This window comes from Aotus nancymaae, unplaced genomic scaffold, assembly GCF_030222135.1.
Source record: "Aotus nancymaae isolate 86718 unplaced genomic scaffold, 86718_ANA_hifiasm-v0.15.2.pri h1tg000040l, whole genome shotgun sequence".
Lineage (NCBI taxonomy): Eukaryota > Metazoa > Chordata > Mammalia > Primates > Aotidae > Aotus > Aotus nancymaae.
Genome location: NW_026988454.1, coordinates 34,867,516 through 34,883,856, shown reverse-complemented (window position 1 = coordinate 34,883,856; position 16,341 = coordinate 34,867,516). Strand labels below are relative to the sequence as shown.

The window sequence follows — 16,341 nt, the reverse complement described above, 5'->3', positions numbered from 1 at the left end:
CACTCTCAGTAAACTGTTAACAACAAGAAAGAGGGCATAAGCCAAAAACAAGGAAGGCAGGGAACAGAAAACAGGAAATCCACACAGGGAAGTGGTAAACAAAAATCTTCACCATGAGGATGAAGGGAGATTCCAGGATGACTCCTGTGGTGTAAAAGGCATGCAGAGCAGCCAGTTCAGATTAGAGCAATGTGACTAGACCGCATTGACTCCAACACAACAAAGGAGCAAATAAAGACAGTAGGAGAAAAACAGAGAACCCATAACAAGGAAATAGCTAAGAGAGAATTCCTAGGATGACAGTAAAGGAAATCTCAATATGACAGCTGTGCAGCAGAACTAGAGGGAAACCAGTGCAGAGAGAGGTTACTATTTTTAGCTCAGGATAATCTTATGAAAATGACATTGTAGGAAAATTATTCTGAGATGCTGTTGGAAGATATGGGGAGTTTTAACAAAAAGTCGAAGAAAATTAACTAAATTTTAAAAAACAAGGCAAAGAAAAAATATAAAAGCAATACTCTGAGAGATGTTTGCAATGACATATTGATATAAACAAAAGTTACATTGGAAGGTTGGTAGAGGGGACACAGGAAGGATGATGTAGCAAAGCTTAATGTTAAGAAAATGACTAAAACTGGTGAGTTTTTAAAAATAAAAATAGTATTAGAAAATCTTAATGGTATTGTAATTAAAGAAGTAAAAGTCAAAAGTGCCTCTGGGAAGGGAAACTAGGTAAATTAAGGAAGGCACAACTGTTTTATAACATTTTTAGTGTCTTTTTTCTTCTTGACTATGAGCCTGATCAAGATAAATGAAAAGAGAAAGAATAAAACTGATTCAGGCAATAAGAAAGGACAGAAAGTCTTGCACATGAAGAGAAGTTAAGAGATAAAGGAATTCAATTAGAACTAAAATTTATAAATAAAGCAGTGTTACTCAAAAATGTAGAGATGAGTAAATTTCTGTAAGAAACAATTAAGATTCAAAAGTATTTGTCTCTAGACAGACTGGATAGAGCAGAGAGGCAACTAGTGTTTTATGAGCCTCTAGAGCTATTTGTTTTCTTAATTATGGCCATGTACAACTTTGATTAAGTTAATAAGGAAGGCAGGGAGAAGATCGATCCAGGTGATAGGAAAGGATGGGACTCCTGGCCTGTGAAAAGGACTAGAAGAATAAAGGAACTAAATAAGGAGCTACTAGCAATACAGCCAATGTTTATGTGGGTGAAGCTAGGTATTGTAGGTCTGGTCATTAAGAGAAAAGGTTATGCTTATTTTTATTAACAACAATAATAATAAAGGTTAATATTTATTAAGTACATTCTACATGCCAATGTGAAAGGAAAATATCTTGGGCCTCCAAAATTACAAAGCTAAAGGGAAAAGTCAAGCTGGGAACTGCTTCAGGCAAACCTGCCTCCCATTCTATTCAGTCAGTCCTCTGCCACGTTCAGTGGCTCATACCTGTAATCCCAGCACTTTGGGAGGCCAAGGCGCGTGGATCGCCTGAGGTCGGGAGTTCAAGACCAGCCTGACCAACGTGGAGAAACCTCATCTCTACTAAAAATACAAAATTAGCCAAGCGTGGTGGTGCATGCCTGTAATCCCAGCTACTTGGGAGGCTGAGGCAGGAGAATCACTTGAACCCGGGAGGCGGAGGTTGAAGTGAGCTAAGATCACACCATTGCACTCCAGCCTGGGCAACAAGAGTGAAACTCTGACTCAAAAAAAAAAGAATGAAAACAAAGTCAGCCCTTGTCTTACTGTGACAAATGCATATAACTGATTGCCTCCTTTGGAGAAGCTAATCAGAAATTCAAAAGAATGCAATCATTTGTCTCTTATCTACCTATGACCTGGAAGCTCCCTCCCAACCTCGAGTTGTCCCACCTTTCCAGAGCAAACCAGTGTTCATCTTACATATGTTGGTTGATGTCTCTTGACTCTCTAAAATGTATGCGAAATGTACCACCTTAGGCACATGTCATTAGGACCTCCTGAGGCTGTGTCATGGGTATGTGTCCTCAACCATGGCAAAATAAACTTTCTAAATTAACTGAGATCTGGTTCAGATTTTTGGGGTTCACATGAATCACAGTGTCAAATACTTGGCATTTATTTACTAAATAAAACTTCCCCAAAACCCTAACATATTATATGATTGTTCTTTCTCCCAGCACTAGATTAGGTCCTCCAGTAACATGCTCTAATTGCGCATGGTACTTTTCCTTTGCAGCATTTGTCACAGCTAAAATTATATAGCAATTTCCTTTGTTTTCTATTAGATGCCTGTCTCACCACTAGACTTAAGCTCTATGAAAGCAGTGGATATATCTGTCTTGTTCATCTTAATATCCCCAGGCTCTAGCAATTGCCAAAACAAAGTAAGCATCACATACATATTCGGTGAATGAAAATGAGTCCACATGTTATAGAAGGGAATAATCAGAGATTTAAAGAGGCTGAGGGGTAGGCCCAAGGTCACATGGCTACTACGTAATAAAGCAGGGATTCACCAAGGATTTTTGACTCTAGAATCCATGTTCTCAACGTGCTACCCAAAGTCCCTGCATTTGATTTTTGGTTTTTAGCAGAGCTTTTACCACTAATTCCTTACACTGCTGGGGAGCAGGTTTTACATTCTAACTGATGATTTGGATGACTCTGACCTTGATGGGAGGATACAAACAGGAAAAAGCCTGCAGATAGTAATCTAAGGAGATTACTTGCTAAGAGCCTTGTGTAAAGAGAATAAACTTCTTTCAGCTAACTATCCCTTTATTCAATGATTTACAGAATGATGCTTTAAAATTGTCAGGTTGCTCCCTCTCCCCATCTCCTTTGACAACTGCTCCAAATCTACTTTCTTCAAGCCCCTCTTCAAGCTGTTTTACCCAACATTTTACCACCCCTACACTTATCTACAAAATGCCACAACTTACTTCTTTCCTCACTTCCTTAGAAGTCTTGCAAAATTATGCATGTTCACTATAGAATACTTGGAAAATCCGTGTGGCAAGATGGGCGTTTATTTCACTTTTACTTCTCTTTGTTTTTCTTCTCTTGGTTTGGGAGGTAGCTTTTGGTGATAACTGAGATTTTTCAAGTATAACATATCATCGCAGTTAAACTATGAAAAATTATAAATATAATACCAAAATTCCTCATCCTCAATACCAAAATCCAAAATCCTCTGAAAATAAAAGATTTTTTTTTTTTTTGAGATAGAGTCTAGCTCTGTCGTCCAGGCTGGAGTGCAATGGCGTAATCTCGGCTTACTGCAACCTCTGCCTCCCGAGTTAAAGCAATTCTCCTGCCTCAGCCTCCCGAGTAGCTGGGACTACAGGCGTGCACCACCACGCCCGGCTAATTTTTGTATTTTTAGTAGAGACAGGGTTTTACCATGCTGGCCAGAATGGTCTTGATCTCTTGACCTCGTGATATGCCCACCTTGGCCTCCCAAAGTGCTGGGATTACAGGCGTGAGCCACCATGCCCAGCCAAAAATAAAGAATTTTTGTAACCCACTAGCACATTGGCATTAAAACATAACTTAAATTAACATAAGGCTATAACATTTTTATTCAAGCTATTTAAGGTGAATAGTCCCATGTTTTCCTACAGATACAGTAATATGCTTGATTCTGGGTGTTGTCCCAGTCTCTGCTGGTAATATCAAGTAAGATTATTTTTTTTAGTATAAAGATTCCAAAACATCTCTGATACCAATCGTTTAGATGGGATATCACTGTCTAGCAAGATAAACAGGAAGCTTGATTTTACTTGACAAAGCTAACTTACCTCACAACACTAAGAAAGGACTTCCCACAACTCTCTTTAGGTACAGCCAAGACTCTAAAGGAAGGCAAAAAGTAGGAGAAGATTGAGGAGGAAGGAAGGAAAAGGAGGAAAGAAGGGCTAAGAGATTACTTTCTTGTTTTGTAACCAACTTTTTTAAACTTAAAAATAGTACATCACAATTTATATTTTAATTTCAAAAATTTATATAGCAATATAATTCCACATATATGTCACATAGATAAGGCAATATATACTAATGTACTATATAGTATATGGTAATAATTTTATGGCAAGAAATGTTCTTCTAACAATATAATTTCCAGTTGTTGGAAATTTTGTACCTGTGTTCATGATACTGTTTTTCTCCCTTTCCTCCAGCACTTTGGAACGCTGAGTAGCAGTATTGATTCCTCCTATATTTTATTTTATTTTACTTTGAGACAGAGTCTCACTCTGTCACCTAGGCTGGAGTGCAGTGGCACAATTTCGGCTCACTGCAACCTCCATCTCCTAGGTTCAAGCACTTCTCCTGCCTCAGCCTCCCAAGTAACTGGGATTGCAAGCGCCCGCCACCACACCTGGCTAATTTTTGTATTTTTAGTAGAGACAGGGTTTCATCATGTTGGACAGGCTGATCTCAAACGCCTTGACCTCCCAAAGTGCTAGTATTACAGGCCACTGCACCAGGCCTGATTCCTCCTATATTTAATATGTTTTTTCTCTTGTGGCTCTTTCTCTTAGACCTACAAAGGCAATTAAACCTCTCTCATTTGTTGAGAAACACACACACACACACACACACACACACACACACACACACATTTCTCCTGACCATGAGTCAATGTTAAGCCCTTGTCTTGTTTCTCTTCTTCTTGTCTCAGATAAGATTTTTTGGGGAAAAAATGCATCACTTTCTCAATATCCTCACTTCCCTTTGACTTTTCAACCCAATATAATCTGCCCATTATCCTACCGTTATGAGCTCAGGAAATGCTGCCAAAATCATACTCAATAATGCTAATAATGGTCAACGTGTTGCGTTAATACATCTCATTTAAGAGACTTCTTCCGAGAGTCTTTACTTCCTTGGCATCTACCAGATGTTCTCTTTTTAAATTCTCTTTTATTTCTCAATTGTATTTGCAGGTTTCTTTTCCTTTGTCCTTTCCTGACCCAAATACAGAAGCTCCAAAAGGTTCTACCTTGTCGATAGCTCTTTACTGTCAGTACAGTCTCCTTTGTAGTGTCATTCACTCTCTTGTGCTTAATTGCCCCTTGTATCTTGCTGATTCTCAAGACAATATTTCTAATTCTAGTATCCCCCTTAAGCATCAGACCAAAGTATTCAACAGCCGACTGGCTGAATCCAGCTGAATATTTCATAACTACTTCAAAACCAGCACATCTGTAACTGAACTCAGCCTCTTCCCACTGTCAGCCAGCCTTGCTCCTCTCTTGCCTGCTGATCTGTCAGAGGCATCTTACCCACCAGCCATTCTTACCAGAAACCTGCCACATTCTGGACTTTTCATTCTGCTTTCCTTTTCCACATCAAATTAGCCACTGAGTTCCGTTTTCTAAATGTTTCTGGACTCAAGACCCTGCTTTTACTCCGACAAACACAATCTTGGTCCAAGCCCTTAATAAGATTATTTTAATAATCTAGTGTTTTAGGTCTTTGCTCCATCATCTACAGAGTAGTAAAAATGATATACTCAAAGGCAGATCTGACCACATCATTCCCTCACTGGACAACTTCACCAGCTGACCATCACCTGTGGAATAAAGGCTGACTCTTCAGTATGCTAAGTAAGATCCTGCAGGACATGATGCTGCTTCCAGGCTTATCTCCAACCAACCCCGGCTTCTCAAGCTATGCCTTAGTAGCACTGACCTGTTGCTCTTCTCTGCAGACCCTGCTCCTCCCTGCATCCACACCCTTGTTCATGATCTTCACACCACAAAGAATCCCCTCCCACTTTTTTCCACCTGGATAATGGCATCAGCTCCAGAAACTTCCCTGGATTCCAAAATCAAGCTAAGTTGAGATCTTCAGTACTCCTGCAGCAAAATGTGCATTCTACAGACTATTACATGCCAATCTATGCTGAAATTATCTGATCAAATATCTTTCTCCACTATTAAAGACTAAAGTCCTCAAGAGGAGGATCTATTCTTATATATCTTCATATCATTAACACTAAATAAACACCTGGCATATAGTAGGCCTTCATTTGCTAAAATGAACAAGGATTGATAGAGTAGTTATCATAGAGCAAGCAAAATACTGTGCAATTGGCATAATTTCAGCACTCAAGAGGTTCTCAGTCTCAAATAAGTATGTGAATACTATGACATAATATGTCTTTGATAAAGCTAAGCATAAGATGTTCTGGGAGCACACAAAGGAGGTACTTAACTCAGTTGGGGAGGTAGGAGTAGCTCTGTGGGAAATGTCCAGGCAGCCTCCTTGGTGAAGATAGCACCTGAAAAGTGCTATGAAAGATGAGTAGTTGGGGATCGAACATGGACCAAACAATCTGTGCAAACACCCCGAGGTTCTGCAAGTGCTAGCAAATAGGAGATGGGAAAATATCTCAATATTGCGGAAGCCCAGGATGTATGTGAGTAGAAGTGAGATTACAGGGGAGAGAATAGGAAGGGACCACACATCTAGACTTTGTGTGTCTTTCATGTTAAGAAATGTGATTTGTCAATTAGAAGTCAGTGAGGAATTTTAAGCCAGACAGTGATATAATCAAAAACAACTTTTTGTGATTTCTGTAACTACAGTGTAGAGAACTGACTGGATGGAGCTGAGACTGTCAGACTGTCAACAGGAAGCCCTGGTGGTGAGATAAGATGGGGGCCAGACTAAGGAAGAGAAGAGCAGAATAAGACGACCCTGGAGGCCACTTGAGAGCAGTGAGAGGTTGGATCTTTGCAGCAATAAACCATTCCATTGAACAATCTTTTTTTTTTTGAGATGGAGTTTCGCTCTGGTTACCCAGGCTGGAGTGCAATGGCGCGATCTTGGCTCACCGCAACCTCCGCCTCCTGGGTTCAGGCAACTCTCCTGCCTCAGCCTCCTGAGTAGCTGGGATTACAGGCACGCGCCACCATGCCCACCTAATTTTTTGTATTTTTTTTTTTAGTAGAGACAGGATTTCACCATGTTGACCAGGATGGTCTCGATCTCTTGACCTCGTGATCCACCCTCCTCGGCCTCCCAAAGTGCTGGGATTACAGGCGTGAGCCACCGCGCCCGGCCTCCATTGAACAATCTTAGTGGTCAACTCCATTAACCTCCAGGATATACTTAGTGTCAAACTCTTTATAAAGCAAGAGAGGCGTTTGTGAACATATAGGGAAAATGGCTTAATTTGTTCAGGCAGGAAATAAAATAGGTTTTCAATGAACTCCTGTTATAATTATCTATAATTTGAGTATTTTTAATACAGCTAACGCAAGTACATGTTCTGCCTTTTCCTAACTATCTTAAAACTGAACTGACATCTAAGATTTCAAGATTTAGCAAATAGGCTGGGTGCGGTGGCTCACGCCTCTAATCCCAGCACTTTGGGAGGCCGAGGTGGGCGGATTGATTGCCTGAGCTCAGGGAGTTTGAGAACACTCTGGGCAACGTGGTGAAACGCCGTCTCTACTAAAATACAAAAAAAAAAAAAAAAAAACCAAAAAAATTAGCCAGGCATGGTGGTGCTTGCCTGTAGTCCCAGCTACTTGGGAGGCTGAGGCATGAGAATCGTTTGATGGGGTGGTGGAGCTTGAAGTGAGCTGAAGCACGACTGCACTCCAGTTTGGGCTACAGAGTGAGACTCCATCTCAAAAAACAAAAAGTTAGCAAATAAATTTAGCCTATATTTATAGGCTTCCCAGCTAAAGTTGAATTTCAAGTAAATAGCAAAATTTTTAGCATACATAAATCCCCAAAAGTGGGATATGCTTATACTAAAAAATCATTCATTATTTATCTAAAATGTTAATTTAACTGAGTGTCTTTCTTTTATCCAGTAATTCTTCTGCCATCAAAATATTACCTGTAGATAATAGCGCCCTTCCACCATGTGCAGTCCATCAAATGCCCCTAGGGCATATACTTCATCTGATCTCTTCTCAGACATCTTGTAGCTTAGATGACAGCAGAGATCTTTCTGACAAACTGTGTAATTTCCTGCAACTCCTGTGAGCTCCACGAAGGTGAATTCATCGAAAAAGGCAATGCCCTTAAATTCCTGGTTTCCTGTTGAGAGTGCTTCTACACTGCTGGCATAAGACGTCCAATTCACCACCACAGAATGGGATGGGTGGGAATCCAGTTGCGAGAGGAGGAGTTTTCCCTCTTGTGTTTTCATATCATAATGAAATGCTTTTGGAGAATTGGGTGCATAGATGCCACTTCCTGGAAGTAATAAGTTGAAGATATCATTTGAAATAAGAAAGTAAAAAGGGATTTCATAATTGCTATTACTATTTTAAACTCATATTTACATTTTACTCCCTCTAAGTTATATGTGTTATTAATTTCAGTAAAACATGCTGATAAAGGCAGAGAAATGAGAGGAAATCAACTAAAGTATGACACCAGCTCTCTCCTCCCACCGCCCAAGATGCTGAAAGGAAAGAAGGCCAAGGGGAAGAAGGTGCCTCCGGCCCCTGCTGTTGTGAAGAAGCAGGAGACCAAGAAAGTGGTGAATTCCCTGTTTGAGAAAAGGTCTAAGAATTTTGTCATTGGACGGGACATGCAGCCCCAAAGAGACCTCACCTGCTTTGTGAAATGGCCCCGTTATATCAGGTTGCAGCGGCAGAGAGCCATTCTCCATAAGCGACTGAGAGTGCCTCCTGTGATTAACCAGTTCATCCAGGCCCTGGACTGCCAACAGCTACTTAGCTGCTTAAGCTGGCCCACAATACAGACCAGAGATAAAGCAAGAGAAGAAGCAGAGACTGTTGGCCTGGGCCGAGAAGAAAGCTGCTGGCAAAGGGGACGTCTCCACTAAGAGACCACCTGTCCTTCGAGCAGGAGTTAACACTGTCATCACCTTGGTGGAGAACAAGAAAGTTCAGCTGGTGGTGATTGCACACGACATGTATCTCATTGAGCTGGTTGTCTTCTTGCCTGCCCTGTGTCATGAAATGGGGGTCCCTTATTGCATTATTAAGTGGAAGGCAAGGCTGGGATGTCTAGTCCACAGGGAGCCCTGCACCACTGTCTCCTTCACACAGGTTAACTCGGAAGACAAAGGCACTTTGGCTAAGCTGGTGGAAGCTATCAGGACCAATTACAATGACAGATACAATGAGATCTGCCGCCACTGGGGAAGCAATGTTCTGGGTACCAAGTCTGTGGCTCGCATCGCCAAGCTAGAAAAGGCAGAGGCTAAAGAACTTGCCACTAAACTGGGTTAAATGTACACTGTTAGGTTGTTTGTACATAAAAATAATTAAAATAATACAAATTTTCCTTTAAAAATTTTTTTAAATTAAAAAAATAAAATATGACACCAAGAAGCCAAGAAGAGACAGTTGTATGTAAGAAGTCACATATTTTGAAAAAAAAAATACATCAAGTTAAATAAAACCAAATAAACCTATAAAACAATTTAGACTGAGATTGATTCTATAGCATATTAGTAGCTAGTTGTTCAAAAATTAAAAGTCGGAAAACATTGTATTAAGGAGTATGTGTTAGCTAGAAAGACATGTTTTTTCTTTTCTTTTCTGATTATATCAGCCTGTATATCTTTAAGATCACACATTACCTGTCATTTTATTTGAAGGGTAATGTATGTTGGATGCAAGGAAATTGACCCTCATGCCCATAGCCCAAGCTGAGTGGAATTCAACAGCTGACAAATGTGGCAGAACATTCATCCAAGCTGTTGGGAAGAGTATGGTGTCTACGTGGAAATCTTTCACCAAGGTAACAGCAGGATCATGGAAGAGTATATCAAAGCATGTGAAAATGCCAAAACTTCCAAAGGTGGTATTGAAAGTTACAACCTCAGGCTCCTTGGGTGCATCAAATTGCTCTTCACCCATGAAAAGGTTTTGCTGCAGTAAACAGAAGATAAAGAGAAAACAGTTCCTTTAGAAAGCTGATCTGGACATCACAGTGTCAGAAAAAGTGCAAGCTCACACCTTAGACAGTGCCAATGTCATCTATAACCACTGTTTTCACGGGAAAAGAGTTTGCTTTAGAGAATCAGAGGCCATTCCAGCTGAATCAAGCCTTTGGTTCAGTCTCCACATTATAGATATATACATGGGCATCTTTAACTATAAAGATCCTCTTGAATCTTATAAGACATGGGAGTAAAATAGATCACTTCTATTTGTCAAGTACACTTAACTGATTTCCTTGGCAAGGAACTTTGTTTGCTCCATTCTCCTCAAGACAGAGTCTATGTGGTAAGAAGTTTTTCATTCTAGCCTTGACCCGTTGCCAGGGTATGTCTTTAAAAGGATAAAGTCCAATAAGCAACATTATCCAGCATAATGCAGGTAGCACTTTCTGACTCCCACACACTCCTAAAAACACACTCATGTGCTTATATGTACACGTAGCCCCTTGAGCCTCTTTAAAGGGGCTCTCCACATTTTATCATTACTTTCTATGCTTTGCCTCTACTCGATTTCTAAAGTATGCTTATCAGTATTAGTAACATATTTTTCTCCTTGCCCACTTTATTTCATTAGGCATTCACTAATCAGATTATTTGCAAGTTAATTTTACCTTATGGTAGCGTGCCACCAGTTTTCCCTGAGAATCAAATGCCACATCAGTGTTGTATTGGTAATGGCCATCACGGGGACACTGAGGGTCACTGGCATTGCATGGCTTCTTGTCCCCAATATTTGCTACAACGTAGATAGAGTTGTCCTTGGCCAGGCAACTGAGTCTTTCTTGAACTGGGCTGTGGCCAAATCTGATATATGTTTATTGGAGGAAAAAAATCTTTGTAAATCAATCTTAGCTTTTAACAAAATCTTGAATGATAGTTGCCGAAACCTATTATTTGATATATGTAAAAATAAATTGTAAATAACAATAATTAGAAAAGAAGGATTAAGACAAGAAAGGAGTTCAGAGAAAGCCCATGCTTGAGTAAAATTGGTTGTAGGAACCTACTCTAGGATAAGATTCCAGACCATGTATTTTTTCTTCAAACATTTATCATAATCTGCAGTTATATTTTCACTTATGTGTTCATCTAATAGTGTCTGCAGCATCCTACGGATATCATGGGTCAATGGCCTACATATAATGTTTACTAAACTTATATCTAACAGGAAAGAGGCATTAAGAATATTTGGGGGTGGGCGTGGTTGCTCATGCCTGTAATTGCAGCAATTTGGGAGCCCAAGGAGGAAGGATTCCTTGAGCTCAGGAGTTTGAGACCAGTCTGGGCAACAAAGCAAGACCCTTTCTCTACAAAAATGAAAAAAATAGCCAGGCATGGTGGTGTGTGCCTGTAGTCTCATATACTTGAGAGACTGAGGTGGGAAGATTGCTTGAATTTGGGAGTTTGAGGCTACAGTGAGTTCTACTGCATTTTAACCTGGGCAACAGAGCAAGACTCTATCTCGAAAAAAAATTTTTTTTGAATCAGTTAACAAAAACTCAGAGGTAGGGGGATCCTGAGAAGATAGCATAATAGGGAGTTTTTCTGCCACTTAGATTACAATTGCACTGATGGAATCTATCTGATATTGCTATTTTCGAGCTCTAGTACTTGCAACTTCCAGGGGAAGGCTTGGAAGATAACTCACAGTTAGTTTCAGTCCATTTTGGCTCTTAGCTCAATAGTGGTTACCAATTCCTCATCCCCTGTCCCCATAACAGGCTGTCATGTCTGTGTTCCTAAAGCAGCTGGCAGGCAGCTTATGGGAGCAGTAAGACCTTGTCTTTCAAATATGCAAGATCTATGTTCTGATCACTAATTGCTGCTTCTGATCATGGAGGTACAAACACAAAGGCAAGCAGCTATTGTCGTGTATACATACAAACACACATACACACACACACACACACACACACACACCCCATTTTTGCAAGCCAACTCTCTCACTGAAGTGGCTTCCAGGATATTTAAAGAGTCAGTGCCTTATTATTTTTCTTCATTTTTTTTCTTTTTCTCCTTTTGGGTAGTGAGACATTTAAGGAATAAGACATATAAAAGCAATCAAATATACAGGGAAATTTAGGAAGTCACCATACATGACCAGGGAAAAGCACATGCTCATAAAAGGCCTAAGAAGACCTTAAATTTACATCTCAAGCTGATCCTCAACACAAACATCCTACAACAACAACAACAAAACAATCATAGCAAACCCAGAGAATCTGATCTCCAGAGTAACCACGTGATGATTCAAATGTCTAGTTATCAACCAAAAACATCACAAATTATACAAAGAAACAGGAAAGTATGACTCACTCAAAGGAAAGGAAAAATAAACTAACTAAAATCATCCCTGAAAAAGACCACATGACAGACCTACCAAACATAGACTTTAAAACAATGGTTTTTACAGATGCATAAGAAAATAAAGAAAGACGTGGAGAAAATCAGAAAACAAAACAAAGTAGAAATATCAATATAAAGATAAAAAACCTAAAAAAAGTCTGGAGCTGAAAATTATAATAACTGAAATGAAGATTTTACAGAAGGATTCAAAGAAAGAAAGAGAAAAAGAGAGAAAGAAAAAAGAAAGAAAGAGAGAAAGAAAAGAAATAGAGAGATAAATAAATAAATAAATGGAGAGAGAGAGAAAGGAAGGAAGGAGGGAGGGAGGGAGGCAGGGAGAGAGGGAGAGGAGGAAGGAAGGAAAGAAGGGAGGGAGGGAGGGAGAGAGAAGGAAGGAAGGAAGGAAGGGGAAGTGTAAGGAAGGGAAGGAAGGGAAGAAGGGAAAGAGAGAGGGAAGGAGGGAGGGAGGGAGGATATAGAGCTTTGCAAATTTAGTAACAAATAGGTACCATTAAAGCCTTTGAAGACAGAAGCAACCCAGTCAAAATTTTCTTCATAAAGATAAATAGAACACTGAATATAGAATGTACTAGAATAATGAGAGACTAAATGCAGGGGACTCATTAGGAAGCTGTTGCCATAGTTCAAATAAGAGGTAAAAAGGATATGCTAGGGTAATACCAGCTAGTATGAAACTTTGGAAATCCTGGAGCATTTGTTAATGGCTGATTTCTTTATTCTTTTTCGAAGTTACCAATGATTGTCCAAGTAAAGCAATTAAAATGCAATTTTGAAAATCATATTTAACATATTTGCATATTTATCCTCTATTGCACAACTCTGAAATGATAAGTGGTTTACACCAGGTTATTGAAGAATAGCTAAGAAGGCTGTGATAACCTGTATGAATAAAAACTTGGTGCCATCAAATCTTGGCTATTGAATCTACAAACAGATTTGTGTAATTAATATAAGGAAAACTGTAGCAATCACTTATATCACTTATAAAACATATCCTTGAAAATATCAGAAAAGGACATAATAACACATATAGAAAGTTATTATTTCAATGTGTTTATAAGAAAGAACAACCATTCAATAGTTTAACCCACCTTTGCTTCAATTAATATGTGAATGCATAGATATAAATTACAACACATTAAACCACTTGAAACACATTTACCCCCAGTCTTTGTGGGTCACCTGAAGTGGTGGAATAGGTAGCGTGTTGTTTTGGTTTCCCAAAACAGTTCTGATGACAAACATATTTTCCTACTGTCTCTATTAGTCTTCATGTATTCTAACATATCTCAATTAAGCTACATTTCTCAGACTGTTTGGTATATACATAAAACACTCCAAAATTAGACCATATGTCCTGATTTCGGGTTTAAAAATTCAGTTTGATTATGTATGCCTGAAATCTGCCTATTGCTTCATCCATGATATTTGCTGAGTCCTTAATGCATGCAGAGTTTTGTTCTGGATACAGAAGGACAAGGTGAAACAGAGTAATTGAAATTTTTTTTCCAAGGCTGCTTTCAAAGTGTTCAATCTCTAGGTATAACAAAAATCATCAATTATCGAAGAAGACATTTACTAACCTAAAATCAGCACATGTTAAGTATTCAACGAGTACTTGTTAGGTTTTGACACAACACAAATCACTATATTAGACATGTGGGCAACTGGGGGAAGTATATTCCAGGCAGAGCTGTCCAAGCACACAATGCGAGAGACACAGAAATTTCAGATGTGGTTGCTATGCTTATAAAGCATTAGACTTACTGGAGAAACAATGTGTGCACACAAAACTCTGAAATAATAGTATGAAATAATATGCAATCAAATATCAAAATGCCTTTTCAGCCCTTTGGCTCCAAGTTGCCCCTGACAAGGGCAATATGATTTTGGTGGCTCTTCAGAGACCTCCACCCAGGAAGGCTTCCCCTCCCCTGGCCTCTCTCTTTTCCTTGTTTCCTAGGCCTCTGAGATTGGATTTCATGGGGTGAGGTGAGGGCAGGCCCAAGAAGGGTGGTTACCACTGAGCCCTAGTCACTATCAAATGACAGAGGTACTGACAACTGACTCTCAGAAACTGCTACACCAGCTGAATGTCCTGTTGGAAAAGAAGTCTAGATGTCAGTTAAAGATCTGTGGCTTGAGACTAATTGAGTTTGCACACGATAGGCAATAGCCTCAGAATGACTGCAAGGCTACAGGCCTTTGAAGTACAAGATGTTAGTCTAACTCAGTTATTTGGCTTTGACATAAAGACATTTTCTCTAACTGTGAATTTACTGGACAGATTCTTGTGTTAAATGAAGATGCACCCCAAGCAGCTTGGATGTGTTGGACTGAGCTTGTTCTATTTGGTTATAAAATCCATAGGAGAGAAAAGGAATGTCCCATTGGCAACTGATGTGTTCCAAATAAGTGAATATAGGTTCACGGTTTCAGACAATGAGAATAGAAAAGATTGTATTGGAGAAGGTGTAATATAAAGTGAAAGCTACCACTGCCTTTCAATTTCTGCAACTCCACTATCCACTCATTCAAGAGAACTTGCTATTTGAAAGGAGAAATTACCTCAATTTTGACTGGAAGCCCAATTTAAGGCATGTCAGATCAAATGCTCTAAACTTTAGAGTCTAAAGCAAAGCCTTCTGTGTTGATATTGTCCATAATCACATTGGAGATCCAAAAACAGAACTGTATAGAGTTAATAAAAAGAGGAGAATGTCTTCAGAAACATTCCAAGATAAATGGTAGAGATGGATACAAGCTGCTTGTATCCAAGTGTTTAACTGAATACTCATCAAACAAGTGTTCCAAATCAAACATTCAGAAGTAGAAATGGATTGCTTCTGGGCATACTGCATCGCAACTGAAGCATAGTTACCACAGAAAAATTCACTGTCCAACAATTCCTAAAATGGCTCCCTAATTGGTAAATATGGTTCATTGTTATTCTACATAGAGAGAAAATTTTCCAATTCTATAATTTTCTTTTACAATCAAAATAGTAATTATCTTCAAAATAAACAAAATAGAGTTGGAATCGCAAAGGGGAAAATTACTTCGCTGATCTAGTCAGTTACTATTTGAAGGCATTTCTGCACAGAAACTACATAACTACATAGAAACTGTAACACCTCAACAGTAAGGAATTATCCAACCTCTGATATGTAAATTAGCCACTTCATGATCTTTTCAGCTTTGAAAACTGCATCCTTCTTAATAGCATGAATTTTATAAGTAGCACTGAAATTGTGTTTTTATTGCACGTCTTTTTGTATGTAGACCCACACTCAGGCTCCTTTTAAGTTACACAATCCTGAGTAAGACAACGGGGCCAAAAAGTTTAAACCATTTATGAACAAATTTGAAACTATTCATACGTAAGCAAAATCAATATGAATTTAGATATTGTACCTAAGGAAAACGTAAGATATGGGAGATGGTCTCCACTTTGAGTTTCTGAAAACTGTTAGGGTGTTTTAACACTGTAGTTACATATCATTGCTATAGCAGTTAGACGACTGGAAAGTAGTAATATGCTTAGTCACTGTATATATGATATATACTTGCCATCTAAATTTCATTTTTAAAAAATTTGCAGGGGCATCGTCTGCCCCAACACTTTCTCTGCCCCTCAGATCCCATAAGGTGAGGGAGGGGGCCCTGACAAGGATGGAACGATGGCAGCAGGCTGGCCACATGCACAACCACCACTACCCCTGACCTGTGGCTACTCCTGGGACAGGAACTGCTGAGCCACCCAATGACATCCATCATGGCCATGCCCACTGCTTCCCAAACCCTGTCCCAGTCTGGGGCTGAGCTTGAGTGGGATGGGAAGAAGTCAAGACCCCAAGCAAAACACCAGAGGCTGGACAGGTATCTTCAACCATGTGGCAGGCACCCTGGCGATGTGGAGATGGGAAGGATGCAATGGACATGCTATGAGCTCCCTCACACAACATCATTTAAATCTCTTAACTCACAGTAATAATTTATCTTTTTCTACTCAAAACTAAATGTTGA

The 16,341-nt window shown here is 39.4% G+C and overlaps 1 protein-coding gene and 1 pseudogene across 1 annotated transcript in view; one reads left to right on the top strand and one right to left on the bottom strand.

The window, feature by feature from the left end:
• Nucleotides 1–16,341, bottom strand: part of LOC105732436 (pantetheinase) — a 31,748-nt gene that overhangs the window by 4,716 nt on the left and 10,691 nt on the right. Inside the window, exons 4-6 of the mRNA XM_012474533.3 lie at nucleotides 10,560–10,752; nucleotides 9,586–9,877; nucleotides 7,864–8,225 (exon numbers count right to left, since the gene is read on the bottom strand). Of these exons, the coding sequence (XP_012329956.2) occupies nucleotides 7,864–8,225; nucleotides 9,586–9,877; nucleotides 10,560–10,752 (847 nt within the window). The remainder of the gene's footprint in view (nucleotides 1–7,863; nucleotides 8,226–9,585; nucleotides 9,878–10,559; nucleotides 10,753–16,341) is intronic.
• LOC105732299 (cyclin-G1-like) lies at nucleotides 14,360–15,241 on the top strand (annotated as a pseudogene).